Genomic DNA, 18,519 nt, shown 5'->3' with positions numbered 1-18,519 from the left:
TTTAAGTCAACAATTCGCTGTCTAGAAAACTAATCTAGTTGACTAAAATTTGCGAGCCTTCGTACTAACTGCAACGAACAGCAACTGAAACGAATAAACACAACCAGAGTGGAATAAATACTGAAATGTGTCCATAATATACGGATTAATGATCATTTTTTCCTCTTTTCATATCGAGTTCTATTCAATTGTATGGTTTAACAAGAAATATAATTAAACTGTAGCGTTGCAAACTGTTCAATAACATTCATTCGCCGTCCAAAATCTTGATGATGACATGAGATCAACAATCACAACAATCACATGATCGACGAGTGATTTATTAAACTGCTGTAAAGTGGAATGTAACATTTAACATTGTTGAACGTCATACGAGATGTTATCAAAAACCGATTTAGATATCCGATCGATGCAAATGTGAATAAAAGTCAATTTCATGATCATTTTATATTTATTTACCTGTTTCCTACATACTGCGGATAGTTTGAAGTCGCACAGCACATAATAATTCATATGTAATACTCCTTCTATGTCATGTAGAATAAAGGAATTTATGTCAGTTGTGGAGAATTATAAAACAGACGGACCATTTATTTCACGGGGCCTTGGTATTGTGCCAATAAAACAATGTCTAATAAAAAAGGGACTGTGTGACTTTCTAAATGTAAAATGGATCGATATATAAGCACATTATAAAATCGGTCCACTAATGTGTTTTTAATAAATTATAGCCAGATGAACAATAAGACAAATGTGAGAAAATCGCCACTGTATAATAATATAACATTCCGAAAAAATGCAATAAAAGAATTGATACAGGGTTTCGGTTCCTAATTATTAAAATCCATTAGTTCAACAATTAGTCTAGTTATTTGAAATTATAAATTAATGATTTTTAATTTATTGGGAAGTAATCATAAGGGCAAAGTTTAAAAATTATTGAGTAACAAAAATCAGTTAAAACACTCGCCACGTGGCACGTGCCACGTGCCATGTTATGTAGCATGTTATTAGACAGAAAGATTTCGAAAATATTGTAATTGCACGATAGTCATCATAATTGTTTGTTCACTGCAGTGGGTTGCGTTTCGCGACTATATCAGATTTACATAGAATGTGCGGCACACTGGTGGCTAATATACGTATAACATAAAAAAATAACGCACTATATGCTTAGAACGAAATAGTGTGTTGTTATTAACATATATTATTATAAACAACCGATACTTCGAAATTATTAATAAATAACAACAAAGATAATCTGGGTCAGTCCTAATTGTAAGACTGAAAAGTATAGTTGAATTTTAAAATATCTGTGACTAATATTACAAAAAAGTGAAATAATGGACGATATATTTTATACAAGCTACATCATATACCGGAGGTGGCCAAACGCCCTCGATATATATATATACCCGAGTTCCCTTTTCATTCCAGAATTCAATATTTGAATTCAATACACATATTTTATAATTTTATTTATATAATTTCTGTAAACAATTTTTTTAACATTTTTTGCGTACCTTTTAAATACGTATTTGATTGCGGCTCGCGAAACAATTGAAATTGTGAAAAATGGCTGAGACTATTAAAAAGCTTGGCCGCCCTTGTTATATACAGTATTAACAGAAAGTTGAACAACTTTTTTAAAATTTAAATAAATTTGGTCCTAGTTATTCGGTTAAAAAAATGTATGGTCATTGTTTTGTTGAAAATAAAGTTTTTATCTGGATATGGTACCTTGTTGTTCTTCAATATTTCTTTATACATAAAATGATCCAAGATACCCTCTATTCAAAAGAGAGGCTTAAATTTTTATGAATAGGTCACCTTACATATAAAATCCCACCACTACTAACTAGATTAAACTTGATTAAAAGCTGTGTAATCCATCGCTTACAATTTGTTTATCCTGAAACCTATTGGTTTTTCTTGGTCGTCCAATTATTTTTTTGCTTCCACCTCTCCAAATCTTGAAAATTGTTGTAAAACATGCATTACATTCGAGCGATATTGATTTTTCTCTCATTGGATTGAATCCGTGGTTTTAATTTGGAAAATAATTTCTTTCACTCAAAAATTCACGCGCTGTATAAACATAGCGTATATTATATCACGCGTTCCTAAACAATAGCTATTTTGCACACCACCAGCGCGGCAGTTATAAAATGCATGTATATTGGCAAATCAATTCTAGACACGAAAACTGAGGCTCAAGGCTAAAGGTCAAGAAGCAGTGCTTTCAAATACAAACACATCAAGGATTGTAGGTCAAACACTGGTTTATAGGTATTCCCATTTATTAGGGGGTGCGAGATTAATTCAGATTATATGTAAAAAAGTCTATATTTAGGTCAGAATATAATTAAATCGGGATTGGATTTTAGAAGGCGTTTAAGACACTGATTAAATGGTAAAAGTTGACTAGAGCTTTAAAAAGGTCAAACATAAAATTGCCTAATATTTTTGTTGAAATGGAATTGAAAAAAGTGGCTAGAGTACCCTCTATTTGTACGTCAATTTCAAATCGATTTTTTATTCAACATATGTTAATTTTGATTTATACTTTTTTATATTTTTTTCCAAGCAAATTTTAAGATTTCAGTGAACAAACAATTTTCTCATACAGTTTAAACAGTTAGTTTTATCGAATCAGAAATATTCATGGTTCAAGAAAATAATAGAAATTTTGGATTCGATAAATCTAGTCCTGGAAATTTAGTGGGGAGGCGGCTTTGCGGTAAAGTTGCAAATTTCCCAAATATAAAAAAAGTTATTTTTTTATTACATTTTTTATTTTAGGCTTTTTTCAGCTCATAACTCTTTATGTGGTTAAATTTACATAATCGATAGGTAGAATATCAACTTGGTTTGTTGATTTTCATCATTTGACCTCAAGTTCAGATTTGAAGAGAAAGCCTGACTTCAAAGAGTGATATATTTAGCTGATATTTTCTCTTGTCTCAATGAAACGAATGCTTTTATGTAAAGTTTCGCATGCAGCATGTGCACGATACAAGTAACGCTTTTAAAGAAATAAGTGAGTTTAGAAAAACCCCCATCTCATTAATTAATTCTATTTGTTATATCTACAGTCAATTCATTAAAGGAATTAGCCGTTGTCTTGAAAGTATAATATGGGTACGAGGAGTTATAAGTTTGAGAAATTATGTCCTAGATAATGTCAAATTTATTTTTTCAGTTTATCATTTTATTTAACGTGAGAAAGATGAGTAAATGGCGTTTCTTGCCTAGAAAGTGATGGAAGAAACATATAAAAATATAACAATAAATTAAATATTCGCCAACAGCCTAAATTTATAATAAAACGTATTTTTATATTTTGGACACAAACATAAATTGACAATGTCAAAATTGTTTCAATGACATCTTTGCATTTTTAGCAGTTCTCCGCGTTTACATATTCGATCGTAGAAGATTATGAATTGCAGCTGCCGACCACATTTCAAAACACAGCTGAAACTCCAGGTAAGTATACGTTATGGCCCATAAATTCATTATGGGGAAAACTTTGAATTGAAATGCATAGAAAAAATTAATATAGAAATGCGATACAGAATTCATAAAGGGAAAGGTGTTGAAAATGAAAAAGTACTAGTATGTCCCAGTTCAAAGCTTTTATTAGATAATAAAAACACTCTGATATGAAACAGTATCCATCTCCGCAGTGGCAATTCAGAAGTTTTTATGATTATGTAAAGATATCGAAATAAAAATATGCCCTATAACTGTTTTTAAGCATAGAGAAACTTAAGTAAATTCTTAATTAACAATAAAAGATAAAGGAATAAAATATTAATTATAGGGTTTTATTATTTTTTCAAGTATTTCAACGAAATAACAATTTGACCGAATAAAATGCCTCAGCGTAATATGACCTGACAGGCAATAAGGTCGTCTAACAAAAGTGATATTTAAAATGGGCGTGTAGTTTATTCCCTTTGTCTCCAACTTCGTATTAGAATTTGTAAGAATTAGACGACTCATACTGTACATGTGGACGACAGTTATTAAGACCTAGCAGTACTAACTGTACCCACTTCTCAATTCAAATTTTTTTTATAATAATAATATAATTAATATCAATGTTGGATAAAAGAAATAGTACTTTGCCCAATCATGACTCAGATAAAAAGAAGTGCATTTTATTTTATCTATCTCGCTTAAAACTACAAAAAAAAACGTTAACGATTAAAAGAAACATCAATCGCGAAATATTTATTTACAAAAATAAAAACGAAGAGAACGAAAGCGAAGAAACATCAACTATAAAAAGAAGATAATAGGTACACGTCCATAAATAACAGCGATACATACTTCAAAGAATTAAAGTATGGCAAGTGGTGCTACACCACTAACGTGTGTCTCTTTATCGGTGGAAGATTCTAATAACTATTAGTGTATTCAGTGCCTTATCATGCGATAGTATTACAGGACTTTCAGGCAAAGTTTAATTTAAAAGTCTGTCGTTTTCGTTTATATTATATATTATAATAGCCCATTAGCAGAAAATGAAGAAACTGTGGTATTTTCGGTAAGTCGTCGCCGTCCGGCAACAGTATTGCGAAACATTTCGCAGACGGCAGGCATGCGCGCAAATTGCGCTTCCTCTTGGCGGTGGCGAGTTGCTGCAGTACAAGGGGTGCTTACGGGGGTTGCAGACCTGAACGCAGCGGCGGATCAATGTTTTCAGTTTTATTGTTGGTGATTCACTAATTGCAAGTGACCAATGCACGGCGATTAAGTCCCCGCATCGCGTAGATATCCGCTCGTCTCTACGAGGTACGTGACCATTTATTAGATCTGACGGTAGCGCAACTTACCGGTGAGCCGGTAATTTTGACAAGAGCCACTTTGAATGTAGTCAGTCAGTCAGTCAGTCATTCGGGGCTGTGCCGGTGGTTCCGGCACAGGCTTAATCACTTTCATTGTTTTACCCACGGACGATTCTTGTACGGTTAACATGCACCCCGCCGGTAATGGTCGTGTTGGGATATGCCCAACTGCTCCACACTTATTCCTTTGTTGGGTGTGCGTATTGTCATGCAGGCAAAATTCACACACGATCCCATGTTTGCGAAAAACTTTCGGTGCTCGGGGAACCTCTTAGAATAGCTATTTCATCATCACTGGGAGGTGGTGTCACTTTTCCAGTTTTACAGTCTTACAGAGTCTTCTCATTATATGTGTTTCAAATCATCTAAGTCATTTTAATGAAAAAATATTTATGTTTATTAATTTATATTATTTTACCGTTATCGTAAAATATCTACTAGAAATCAAAAGCCTCCACAGCTCTTCAGGTACGAATTGAATTTAACAGTTAACCACAAACTGAGCTTTCATGCAATTTGAAAAAGTTTACGAATTGCGGCTATTGGAAAGATGAAAGATTAAAAATGTAAACTTTTTTATTTTTCTAAATAGAGTCAGATTTAAATGTGTTTATTGAGTATATTGATTATGACTGGAAAGCCTAAAATTCATCACTTTTTGGCAATGGGTGCGAAAAGCAACAATATGGAATAATGATGAATATGAAGTATTATTATAAAAAATACAAGTAATGAAATCTGACTTTTAATCATTTATATTAATAATAATTTTATTGCTAAAACTGTACAGTTTTAATTAAGGGGAGTATGACCAAAAATATGACGAGTATTAATTTTTCTGCGTACTTGATTAAATATAATAACTGTTCATTACTTTTTTTCTACGTAAAGTCGAACGATTATTAAAGAATGTCAAAATCAAGTAATTAATTACTATTGTTTTATAGTATTTTTTGTAGCCACCACTTTTTTATGTACTATAGTTACAGAAAGAATAATACTCACAATTTACACCTTTTAAACGGGAAGGAAACTGCACTCGATTAAAAATATGTGCATACACAAAGAACCGCTTAAATCCATTCTTTTTTCGTAAAAATTGCAAAAAACGCTTTTCTAATAAGATGTTCAACAAAGCCTGAAATGAATTCTAATCAAACTAAATCGATATAGACAAGCTTATCAGCCTAAAGATTTAAAGCGCTATATCTATTTATAAAAACTAATAAAAATTCTCAGTGGCCCAATACACAAAAGAATATTTAAAACTCATTTTTAAATAAAAGTTGGATATTTGGAACAAGAATTTAAATATTAGAAATTGTTATGTGCAGAAAGTGAATAAATAAATTAATCTAATTACCACTCAACCACTAAATAAATCGTCTGTACAGTCTAATTACATGTATCCCTCTCTAATTTTCTTAAATGACGCTTTTGCTTCGCATTGTTTATCTACAATTTTGAGCACGAAACGTCGATTTAAAAGTTAAGTGCTGTTTTTGTGAGTCCATTTATCGCCTGAATCTGTTAGTGAATTTAAGTATTACTTCATTTATTTTGATTTATTCTTGCTCACATATACATAACAGTTTCACAATTATGCGTAGACTTGGTAGTTAACATTTTAATCACAAGCGTAAAAATGGGTACAGTCGGTGATATCAACGCGTGTAATGTAGAATTCTTCAAATTATTCAGACCCAAACAGTGAACAAAATACCTTTAAATTATTTCAATGAAACTCACGAGACACGCACTAATTACTTAACAGAATAAAGAACATTTTTACAATATCCTGTTACATATTTATATTATTTAGCCTTGATAGTTTTGCGAAATAAAGAAATGGAAAGCTGAAAGAATTTTATCGAGACTAATGCCCGTTTAGCAAAATGTATCAATGCCTTATGAGTGTACGTGAAGAAATATACATTTTTTTTGTTTGTACCCTCTCGGCAAATTGCAAACCCCGAGTTTCGGAGATTCTTGGGTTGATTCTTTGCCGAAATAATGTAATGATAGGTCTTTCAGACAAATTATTGTCGCTATAAATATATTTTTTGGTTAGTAAAATTTACACGTAACTTAATGCATACTATAAAAATAATTTAATACACGCATTAAAAAGTTTGTACAAATTCCAAATAGGATGTGGTTTTAAATTTCAGCCTATTCTGAAAAATTTTTATGACTGTCATTCATAATCGTTATTGTAGTTATAGTTGTAACAACTATAATAAAGGTTCTGGTACGTAAAATGTTTACGAAAAAATAAACACAGATTAAAGGAAACGCCTTTCTCACAATTAAGCCTGTAATTGGTAGGAGATGTGGATATTGGAAAGTGGAAATAGAACATCTAATGAACGTACTACGTAGATATTTACGTACATAACTGCATTACATAAGAGCTGTGCCCATTCAAGAATATATTATCGATAAATAGTACTACTTTTCCATTTCCTAAAACTGAACTAGGCCAATCGCCACTTGTTGAATCTATTAAAAAATGTACCACATTTTCACCTGTACGAGACTTTAAATAATTCACAAGCGTACCGCAATTCCAATGCAAATCTTTGATGTTATAAGGACTGGATTTGCCGATCGCATAAACACCTCAGTCTCGCATTCCACGAGCTGTGTCGTCACGCAATTCATTAAATTTACAAATCGTTGACATATACTGCTTGAAGATTCAAAATTAATCGAATTGGTTCGGTTGTGGATTTTCCTCGACATCTTTCCCGGGAATGAGATCACCAATAACTGCATCATAGTCAGTAACTAAGCCACATGGCAATTACCGGGCAAATTGAAAACGTTTGGGATTGTTAGTGTGATTGTAAAATCCTTGGCTTCCAAACTCAAAGGTTTCGATTGTTGTGTCTGAAGTCTGACGTGGACGCGGATTTGTATTTTTTTGTGTGTTTTGTCCATCGTCACTTCGGTAACGGTAACGGAATTTCTAGAGCCTTGATCTATATTTATATGGAACCGATTGAGATAATAGTCATAATAAAAATCTTAATTAATGAGGCATAAAAGTAAGCTTGCATAAGAGTACTTATGTATTAATGCAATTGTGAATGTTTATAGCACCAAATTAATCGAAAGTAACATTGTTACATTGTAAAATTTATTTTTATGTTGACAAATCTTTTAATGTTTCAGCTATGGAAGAAATTCTTCTTGAAGGCAAAAACTTCAAGCTGGTCAATGAATCAGAGCTACCAGATATCATTAATATATTAGCAACATATTTACCAGATTCTATAAAAGTAAGTGCAACACATTATGGAACTGGAAACGTTCCATTCGTCTGTTAGATTACATAAAATTTAGTAAGTTTTAATTAAGTCATGAGTAGTTTATACATCATCTGATAAATGTTATAAATTTCACTGGAGTGCAATTTCAATTCCGTTATGTCACTACTTTTTCTACATTCCACTCTACAACTACAACTAAAACAAAAACTCCGGTACTAAATTAATATGTACTAGCTGTTCGTTGTGAAATACACCACTATCGTAGATTAAAAATCATCCATTGAATCTAAATCAGTGATAAAAGTTAAAATGAATATACGTAGCAAGTTCGTAAAATTGAATGGCACTTTCTCATGTAACTGTTCCATTCGTTTGCGAATGCATTTCCAGTAAAACTGAAGCGGCAGTTAAAGTTAAAAGACGGTTAAAATTAAAGTGAATGTGGATACTCCATACATGTGCTAATGAGGTTTTATATTTGCAGTTCCATCAAACACTAAAAACTTTTTTAAATGATCGGGTTTGGGATTTTCATTTTTATGTCAGCAAGTCGTGGCCTGACGAGCCAGTCATATTACATTTTCCGGGGATGACACTAACAGTAAGTATCAAAAAATATTGTTAATATATTTACAGCAATGTTATATAAAAATTACAATCTTCAAACTAGTCATTGATTGAAGTGAAACAATTAAAATACTAGGGTTTCAAATGATTGAAATTGAAATAATTAAATCAGTAAGGTTTCAATTAAAATTAAGACTATTGTTGTTGTAGAAAAAAACAAATTCTTAAATTATTAAAATAAAACGACATCTAAGATATTTATAATTGTGGTGAATGCGCCTGTTAAAAGATTATTTGTTTCAGCCAAATGGAAAAACTTATGAAAGCTTTAGCGTTTTCTGTCCATGTGATAAATTAGAATGTTTAAAATTATTAGAAGAAGAAGACGTACTAATCAACTGGAAAGAACCAATATACTTAAATTTTACACATAATTTAATAATGGCAAAAATAGAAGATTTTTATCAAGATATAGGGATAGTAGAGAAACAATATGGAGATATTTATATATTATCAGATCAAAAACATGACGAGAAGGAGGAGTAAGTATTCAGCGACATATTTTATCGTTCAAGAAATTAACCCATCACTTGATCTTACAATTCTGTCAACTGTGCAGTCTCCAAGTTTTGTCGATAAGAAGGTACTCGGTCACTTTTTTCAGGATGTTTTTTACATTTACAATCAGATTCATTAGGACGTCCATTTTTTGCATAACTCATAACTTCTATTAGGTCTATCCTTTCTATGACGAAAACTTTTTTGATTTACTGCTCGCTAAAAATAAAATTTCAAGGAGTATCTATATTTCTTTGCCACACAATACATCTCATTACGATATTAATTTTTTTTAAATGAATATTATTTTTGGAAAATAGCTCATGTATGGAGATATAGATGCTCTATGGGCATTTTTGGCGCGTAGTATGTTTGTTTGTCGAGACGTAATTTTACAATGGTGGGTTGGTGACGGTCGAGATAAGCTACTAATCACAAAAACAGATACTCTAATCAAAAATATAACATTCGTAGGTGTATCTGCTTTGTATATATCCTTGTATTTTCGATTATTCGAGCCATCGCAAAATCCTCCACTTGACAAAATCCGAAAGTTCCCAAAAATGGTACGATGAAAGTATTGCGAACTCTTCCCTAGACTAGACTGATTCCCAGAACGTCCCCTGTCTTCGTATTCGTACTCTCCGATGTGGTTGGGTTCTGTGTCTTGGATGTGTTTGGCGGTCAGGTAAGATGAGTCACTGTAAGTATTTTCAACTTAAACCAGTTTTAAATGTAGGCAAGGATTCTCAAATCCTGTTGATTTACTGTTAAAGTGGTGAGTTAATTTCTTGAAACTTGTTTAAGCATTAATTTTTATCATATGTGATTAATCAAACAAAATAAATGGTTATGGTAAAATAATAAGCCCAAGTTGGACAATTCTAATATTACACATGTCAACATCTTAATATCAGAAATATTATACTAATAGATCTAGAATATCAGTATTCTCAAAATAGTTTCAACTCCAAAGATCTTCATCTTGTTATTAATACAGCTTAACTGTAAAAGTTTGAAATACTTGAATTTATATCATCATTTTTATATATCTCTTATTTAAATCTTACTCATAAACAATATGTACCAAGATAGTGGGAATTTACCTAAATTAAATCTTCATTATATAGCTTACCAATTCTGATAATTATCAGTAAAAAACTCCCCACATAATGCAGCCTTTTCACCTCCGAATAAATTTGACCGATTATTGAATACACGCACATTTCAGTATTCTAGCCGACAATGCGGAGATAATTCAACTGCAGGAAGAGAATGTTCCGATGATCTATGATTTGTATCCGGCCAATCAGTTGGAAACCATAGATGTCTTCAAGAAATTGGTAGAAAAATTGCCCTGCTACGGCATATTTTCGTCGTCCGGTGAACTCGCCGCTTGGATGGTTCAGTCATATTACGGAGCGATGTTTTCAATGCAGACACGTTCTGAATATAGACGCAAGGGCTACGGAATGATCCTGGCCAAGTATTTGACGAAGGTGGTGCGCGACAGGGGTTACATCCCCTATGTGGTGATCCGTCCTGAGAACGACGCCTCCAAGGGTCTCTATAGCAAGTTGGGCTTCAAGAGACACTTCCAAACGATCCGAGCGATTCTGCGGCCTTACAATGTAGAAATTTAACAATGGACAAAGAGGGATAGCTTCCAGAATTACGTTCGAATGTATTTTTCAAAACTGTTTTATGTACTTCCGCTTATAAGAGCACAGTATACATTTTTTTTTTTATTTGAGAATGTGAAACTTCGTGAGACCTCATTAACATCAATAGGTATTCCTTAGTACAAACGTTATTCCAATTGCCATCATCAATTAGAAGTAATACTTGTAATGAACTATTGGGTTGGTGAAGTCTTCCGATAATTATTAAGTGTTTTTAGTTCATTTCTACGCATTCAAACGATTATATGATAACGGTGTTATATACAAATTTGTGAATTGGTTTAGAGAATATATTTATTTCTATAATAAATTTTACCAACCACATAACAACGGTAAAAAAAATTGAACTTTTATTATATCTGACTTTTTCAAATTAGCTGTTATCATCAGGAATTTCAATTATATGAAAATATGTTATTTATTTTATATTTTGTTGTCATCAAGTACTAGGAATTGTATTTTTTATAATGTACTGCTGTTGTTGACATTCAGTCCCATAAAACACATTTATTGAAAATATTGCTGCTACGAAATTTTAACGCTCGCAGCCACTTTGTGTTCCTTTCCTTAAAAAATTAGACCCCTTGCATTTATTGCCATTAAAAAATTGCAAATCTATAATATAGTATTATTATAATACCCCATATGTATGCATTTTCAATTTCTATGAACAACTTAAGGATTATAATAAATTGTGTTTTCTTGGAACAAAGAGAAAAAAGTCTTATAAAAGACGAATTCCTGATGGAGTTCGGAGGTAGTATCGGATTCCCACCGACTAAAAACCCCTCTCTGGGTACCGATCCCCGAAAATCATAACCAAATATCAGACAAACATGAAAACTCATATATAGATGACAAAGAGACATATGCAAGGCATATATGGGTTTACTGAACCAGAAAAGGCAAGGCAGGCAAAGATACCGGCCCCCTGTCAACTGGTTCGGTTCGCTTCGGAAAGAACAAGAACAATCGAGGAATTGCGGTTGGATCCGTTAGCTTCCCATTGCCTCTGGTTTGTGGAGTGGTATTGAGCCCCAGGATCACACCAAGGTCGATCCATCCTGAGGCCGAATAAACTGAGTTGCATTTATTTATTTATTTATGTAAAGGCATTATAAAGAGTTAGTAAAATAAAAAAGAATCAGTACATCAAATTAAAATAAAATTTTGGAGCAACCTATTCTGACTTTTGTGATTATTCATACAAGAGTAAATAAATCTTTTTAGTTAGTTGTTCTCCAAGAGGATCAGAGGAATTAACTATTGTTAAATTTAACTCTATATATCTCTTGTATAATGATTTAGAATATTTTTTTTTTTTTCACTCATCAAGCTCTTTTGTTATTATTATCACCAAGTTATATGGAAAATCTAGTTGCAAAGTATAAAACTTTCCTTTTGTAAATTTATGGGTAGTTGCATTATAACGGCTTGTAATTATGTTAGTAATTACCCCAGGCGCATTACTGTCAAAAACTCTCACAACATTGTCGCATCTGATATTTGATTACATTATGAGATATTTTGAGACTTAATGCATGATTTTCCATTTCTGTTTCCTCAATTGTGAAAACTTGGTCAACAATTTCTGTTGGTGCCACCATCATTCAAATTAAAAAAAAAATAAACAATTTCGTTTCAATATTGTTATTATTATTCAAGCCTGATATTATAATAAAAAGAAAACTATGAATATCTAAAAATACTAAACTAAAGCCTGTAGCACAATCTGAAATAGTTGAAATAAAATTAATAATACAATATTCAAATAAATTAATTTTTTACTTATCAACAAAATTAATATAAATCTAACAAATTAAACACATAAAATTAAAGAATAATCAATCTACCATTAATTAATAAATATAAAAATATAAAAATTTACAGCGGCAACGTTGATTCCTAATGGGAGGTTCCAGAATGGCCAACTTAATTTTAAGCCGCAGTTTTACCTTTAATGATTGTTTTGTTACCAAATAATACAGATTTCTGAATGTGAAGTGGGTTGCCTGACCTCATTATATTCACATATATGGAAGATCTAGTTACAAAGTATCAAACCTTCTTTTTATAGATTTCTGTTTGTATTCTTGATGTTATGTATATTAAAATTGTTAAAAGAAAAAATGATTGTGCGAAAATGTTGTAAATGATGATGATCATTAGTGATTATGACATTACAAAGAATAAAGCTCAGATCTATTATTCCAAAAAAATAAAAATATATATATTTAATATATAATATATATTAGTTGACTATACATGTATTTTAAAAAAAAGGTTTGAATTAAAACATGCACGTCATCATAGAGCTGTGACGATTCTACAGTAAACATACGCAATATTATAAAATTCCCACTTCGTCAATTTGAAACAATATTTCTTCAATTCAATGTTTCAATATAAATATTTCTTCTTACCATGAATCATTCAATAATAGATATTTGTTTTTGTACACATAATTGTTTAAATTAAACTTTGAGTGATCAATGTTTAGAGAATAAGTGATAAGATTGCATTTTTTATCATTTTTAACCTAACATTTATCAAGGACACATTTTTTCTATCAGATTCTAGAAAAAGAAATACATATTCAAAACAGTATAATAAAAAAGTAAAATTCCAAATGATTCACTAGGTGATGAATTCACGTATATTCTTTTCATAAAAAAAGTAGTAAACGACTAGTAGCAGTCTTTAACCACGTGTTAAAGATGTCGTAGCTGGTCCATTTTACGTTAGCAGTTAGTTCGTCATTTTTGATAATGCCTTGTAACATTATTTGACCACAAATTATTTTTTATTGAAAAAATTGCTCAACTTTGTCGATACGAATGTGACTAAAACATTGAACACAACGGAGGTCATTTTTAAGATATAACAATTTACATGACTTTTATTTTTTTTTTCATATTATAACTAAATAGAAAACATATTTAGTATTTACAATCTTACGTTTTAAAAGAAATAGGTTGTTGTAAATTAAATAACTGTTAGGTTCACACTTACTTGTTCCCGATTCAGTTATCTACGTTTAATCCACGTGGTTTCATATTTTCTTCAGTTTTATATTAATCAGTTTTATAAATATGATATATGATAATAGATTCCTGGTTGATATATGTGGATATAAAAGTTTACATAAACAGGAAAACGTGATGTGAGGAAATTTTATTATTGAATTTCGTATGACTGATAACAAATAAACATCAAAATCATATTAAATATTTTTTGTAAAAAATGGTATACTAAATGTACTACAGTTTTATGATATGATACGTTATAATAAACTATTTTATTGTCATACAAGTTGGCTGTTAGTCATTTTCCACACCGACCATATTCATTCCCGCCATTTTACCTCTTTAATATGACTTATGAAATTTAAAGACAATTTAATGAAAACAATCAATTATTTGGTTTAATTAATTAAAATATCTTGCAACTAAATAATTATAACAAATATTCAACATTTATTTAATGTTTTATTGAATTTAATATAACTAGAAACCACTTTGGGTCCGAGGCTAAAATCCGCAACCAATAGTAGAAGCGCGCCAATTTGAAATAGGTAGCGGCGATTGGTCAGTCCGTGGAAATTTCTAGAACTTCGCATAAATGCTATAAAGCTTAGCGGCCGGAAATATCTCCCACATTTTGCAATTTCCTTCGCTTTGGTTAGTATCGAGGTTGTGTCGAACAACCTAGTGCTTTTAGTGATAATTCCATAAGACTGTACAAAACAAAGTAAGTATTGTCAAATTTTGTTTTACGCGTAATTTACCGACGTTTTACCGGTCATTTTGACAGAATTACGACATATTTATGTGACTGTTCGGGCCCATTTTCCTTAACGAGTTTTCGACATTAAGTCGAGCAATCGGTTAAATTCGTTCGTAAACAGGTAAAATATCTAGACCGGGGTAGCTAGGTGTTAAAAGTCTGCAATTTTAAAACCCCGTAAGACACGTGATGCGGCATAACCTTCGTACACGCATTTTGTTAATGGCGTCCTATTGATTCACGCCTGATAAATAATTTAACCGTTCTCCGATATCGATTTCCGCATACTCGTTGCGGCACATACATCACCGTAATTCGCGTATACAAGGCGAACAGTGACGTTAGTCCCACGCAACGATTCATCTCTTGCAACCTTGGTAACTAATTCCGATCTTTGTCCGGATTTCAGATGGCGAAAGCACCCGCAGTAGGTATCGATTTGGGAACCACTTACTCCTGTGTCGGCGTTTTCCAACATGGAAAAGTTGAAATCATCGCCAACGACCAGGGTAACAGGACCACACCTTCCTATGTGGCCTTCACTGATACCGAGCGTCTCATCGGAGATGCCGCCAAAAATCAAGTTGCGATGAACCCCAATAACACAATTTTTGGTAAGTATAAGCACAAAATCCAAGTCCCCACATGTTACGATTCCTTATGGATCCTCTTATTAATACTTGAAAGTATATAATTAAATTATAGTTTTGTTTCTATTTAAAAAATGAGGATGATTGCAAGTTACAATTGAATGGGTGTTCATTAAATTATGAAATTCAATACTTTTAAAAAATATTTTTTTACTATGATGATATTAAAACGTCATGCCAGACTGGAGTTTATGACGCTACAATCCGTGATTATCACAAGGTCTGAAATGAAACTAAACAAAATTCAAATTGCATAAATTCAAAGCAATCTCTTAACATTGGTAATTTTCTTCAGATGCCAAACGTCTTATTGGGCGTCGCTTTGATGACAGCGCTATACAATCCGACATGAAGCACTGGCCCTTCGAAGTTTTGAACGAGGGCGGCAAGCCAAAGATAAAGGTTGAATACAAGGGTGAACAAAAGACCTTCTACCCGGAAGAAATCAGTTCCATGGTCTTAACTAAAATGAAGGAAACTGCAGAAGCGTACCTTGGCAAGGCCGTCACCAATGCAGTCATCACCGTACCTGCCTATTTCAATGATTCGCAGCGTCAGGCCACCAAAGACGCCGGTACCATCTCTGGTCTGCAGGTGTTGCGTATCATCAACGAACCAACTGCCGCCGCCATCGCTTATGGTCTGGATAAAAAGGGCCAGGGAGAACGTAACGTTCTCATCTTCGATTTGGGTGGTGGTACTTTTGATGTGTCCATCTTGACCATCGAAGATGGTATCTTTGAAGTAAAGTCCACCGCTGGTGACACTCACTTGGGTGGTGAAGATTTCGACAACAGAATGGTCAACCACTTTGTCCAGGAATTCAAGAGGAAGTACAAAAAGGATCTCACCTCGAACAAGCGTGCCCTCAGACGTCTGAGGACATCTTGCGAAAGAGCGAAGAGAACTCTCTCATCATCCACCCAAGCCAGCATTGAAATCGACTCTCTGTTCGAGGGTATTGATTTCTACACTAGCATCACCAGGGCCAGATTCGAAGAGTTGAACGCCGATCTGTTCCGTTCTACCATGGAACCTGTCGAGAAGTCGATCCGTGACGCTAAGATGGACAAAGCCCAAGTTCACGACATCGTCTTGGTCGGTGGTTCCACCCGTATCCCCAAAGTACAAAAACTCTTGCAAGACTTCTTCAACGGCAAGGAACTTAACAAGTCCATCAACCCCGACGAAGCTGTAGCCTACGGTGCTGCTGTTCAGGCCGCTATCTTGGCCGGTGACAAGTCTGAGGAAGTTCAAGACTTGCTCTTGTTGGACGTTACCCCATTGTCTCTCGGTATCGAAACTGCCGGAGGTGTAATGACTGCCCTCATCAAACGTAACACAACCATTCCAACTAAACAAACTCAAACCTTCACCACCTATTCCGACAACCAACCTGGTGTATTGATCCAGGTTTATGAAGGTGAGCGTGCTATGACCAAGGATAACAACTTGCTTGGCAAATTCGAACTTACCGGAATTCCTCCTGCGCCTAGAGGTGTTCCCCAAATCGAGGTAACCTTTGACATTGATGCCAACGGTATCTTGAACGTAACCGCCATCGAGAAGTCGACCAACAAGGAAAATAAGATCACCATCACCAACGACAAAGGTCGTCTCAGCAAAGAAGACATTGAACGTATGGTCAACGATGCCGAGAAATATCGTCACGAGGACGAGAAACAGAAGAGCACAATCGCTGCCAAGAATGCCCTCGAATCCTATTGCTTCAACATCAAGAGCACCATGGAAGATGATAAAGTTAAGGACAAGATCAGCGAGAGCGACAAGACCACCGTCATGGAGAAGTGCAACGAGGTCATCGCCTGGTTGGACGCTAACCAACTCGCTGAAAAAGAAGAATACGAGCACAAACAAAAGGAATTGGAGAATATCTGCAACCCAATCATCACCAAATTGTACCAAGGTGCTGGCGGCGCTGCTCCCGGCGGTATGCCAGGCGGTTTCCCAGGCGCCGGCGGCGCTGCCCCTGGTGCCGGAGCCGGAGGCGCTGGACCAACCATCGAAGAAGTCGACTAAACTATTCCATTGCCACAAGTATTACGCTATATTTAAACTATTTATTTGTATCACAATTTGTTGAATAAAGTTGATGCTGCAAGTAATTTTATTATTGAGTATTATTCATTATTAAAAACATGAATTTTTGTTTAACTAATTAGAAATTTTATTGTTGCAATTAAATTTGATAAGCAAAATTTCTTAATGATGGAATTGTTAAATTCATAATGTAATTGCAAACTTTAACCAGTGCTACATATTCATTTATTTTTACCTCTTAAATTACTGACAATGGTCTAAAAAGGAGAACAAATTTTACTAGTAATACATTTGTTTGATTTGTTGCGATGTGTCTGATATTCGTTACTGTCGAAGCAAGATTTGATTTACTGTGCATCATTTGTTTTACGGAAATATCTACGTAAAAAACCTTTCTAAAAATTAAGTATCGTATATTATATATGATTCATAATGTTATTAATATTGGAATGGGTATTTACTCCAATCAATATAAACGTAAATGCGAAAGTATTAATTGCGAACAATTCACAAGTAAATAAATAAATTATTTGGCATTCTTACACGTGTTGATAATAATAAAACTAGTTTTGATGGTTACAGTTCTTTCCCGTTGAATGATTTTAATAAATTACAATCACGAGTCTGTAACATATCTAATATCCGGATATCAAATGAGAGATCCATTAAAACCAGTACTTTTAACCGACTTGTTATAACTAATGGTAAAAAATATTTAATTAAGTAATTTCAGAAATTCATATTCAACATTAACTTTACAATAAGGGGAATCATTATGAATCATTTCAAAATTTACAATACTCTTATTGCTTCGCTTTTATTTACCTTCATTCGTTTAATGCATACATATAATTCTATATATGGATCTGCTTAACTGAATGAAATTAGTATTCTGCTAGATCGTGTTCTTGAATATTTACGGACAATTTTGATGATACTACCGATACGTCACTATAGCTTCTTACCAGAAAAATGAATAAAAGTAGTATGTATCATATAAGTACGTATTTCTGTAATTTAACTAAAATATCCTGTATAGTTGGAGCTTATAGAAACTAATGATAAACTTTTTTTAGGCTACCAG

At 33.1% G+C, this 18,519-nt stretch overlaps 2 protein-coding genes across 3 annotated transcripts; both read left to right on the top strand.

Annotated features, from left to right (window-relative positions):
• The first annotated feature begins 3,350 nt into the window (after nucleotides 1–3,350).
• On the top strand, nucleotides 3,351–11,580 carry LOC109598692 (uncharacterized). Of its 2 annotated transcripts, none has more exons than XM_020014598.2 (5): nucleotides 3,351–3,489; nucleotides 8,034–8,140; nucleotides 8,616–8,732; nucleotides 9,002–9,240; nucleotides 10,488–11,580. In XM_020014598.2, exons 2-5 carry the CDS (start codon nucleotides 8,036–8,038, stop codon nucleotides 10,897–10,899), a joined length of 873 nt encoding a protein of 290 aa, XP_019870157.1. In that variant the 5' UTR covers nucleotides 3,351–3,489; nucleotides 8,034–8,035; the 3' UTR covers nucleotides 10,900–11,580. The 2 variants fall into 2 exon arrangements, with proteins under 2 accessions (XP_019870157.1, XP_019870155.1); XM_020014596.2 differs by lacking the exon at nucleotides 3,351–3,489 and adding an exon at nucleotides 4,519–4,803.
• Nucleotides 11,581–14,534: 2,954 nt separating this feature from the next.
• On the top strand, nucleotides 14,535–17,505 carry LOC109598691 (heat shock 70 kDa protein cognate 4). Its single transcript, XM_020014595.2, has 3 exons — nucleotides 14,535–14,688; nucleotides 15,134–15,338; nucleotides 15,670–17,505. The coding sequence occupies exons 2-3, from the start codon at nucleotides 15,134–15,136 to the stop codon at nucleotides 17,412–17,414; spliced, it is 1,950 nt and encodes a 649-aa protein (XP_019870154.1). The 5' UTR covers nucleotides 14,535–14,688; the 3' UTR covers nucleotides 17,415–17,505.
• Nucleotides 17,506–18,519: the final 1,014 nt, after the last annotated feature.

This window comes from Aethina tumida, chromosome 3 (genome assembly GCF_024364675.1).
Source record: "Aethina tumida isolate Nest 87 chromosome 3, icAetTumi1.1, whole genome shotgun sequence".
Taxonomy (NCBI): domain Eukaryota; kingdom Metazoa; phylum Arthropoda; class Insecta; order Coleoptera; family Nitidulidae; genus Aethina; species Aethina tumida.
Note: the sequence above shows the minus strand (reverse complement) of the source record. Positions and strands in the feature narration are given on the sequence as shown.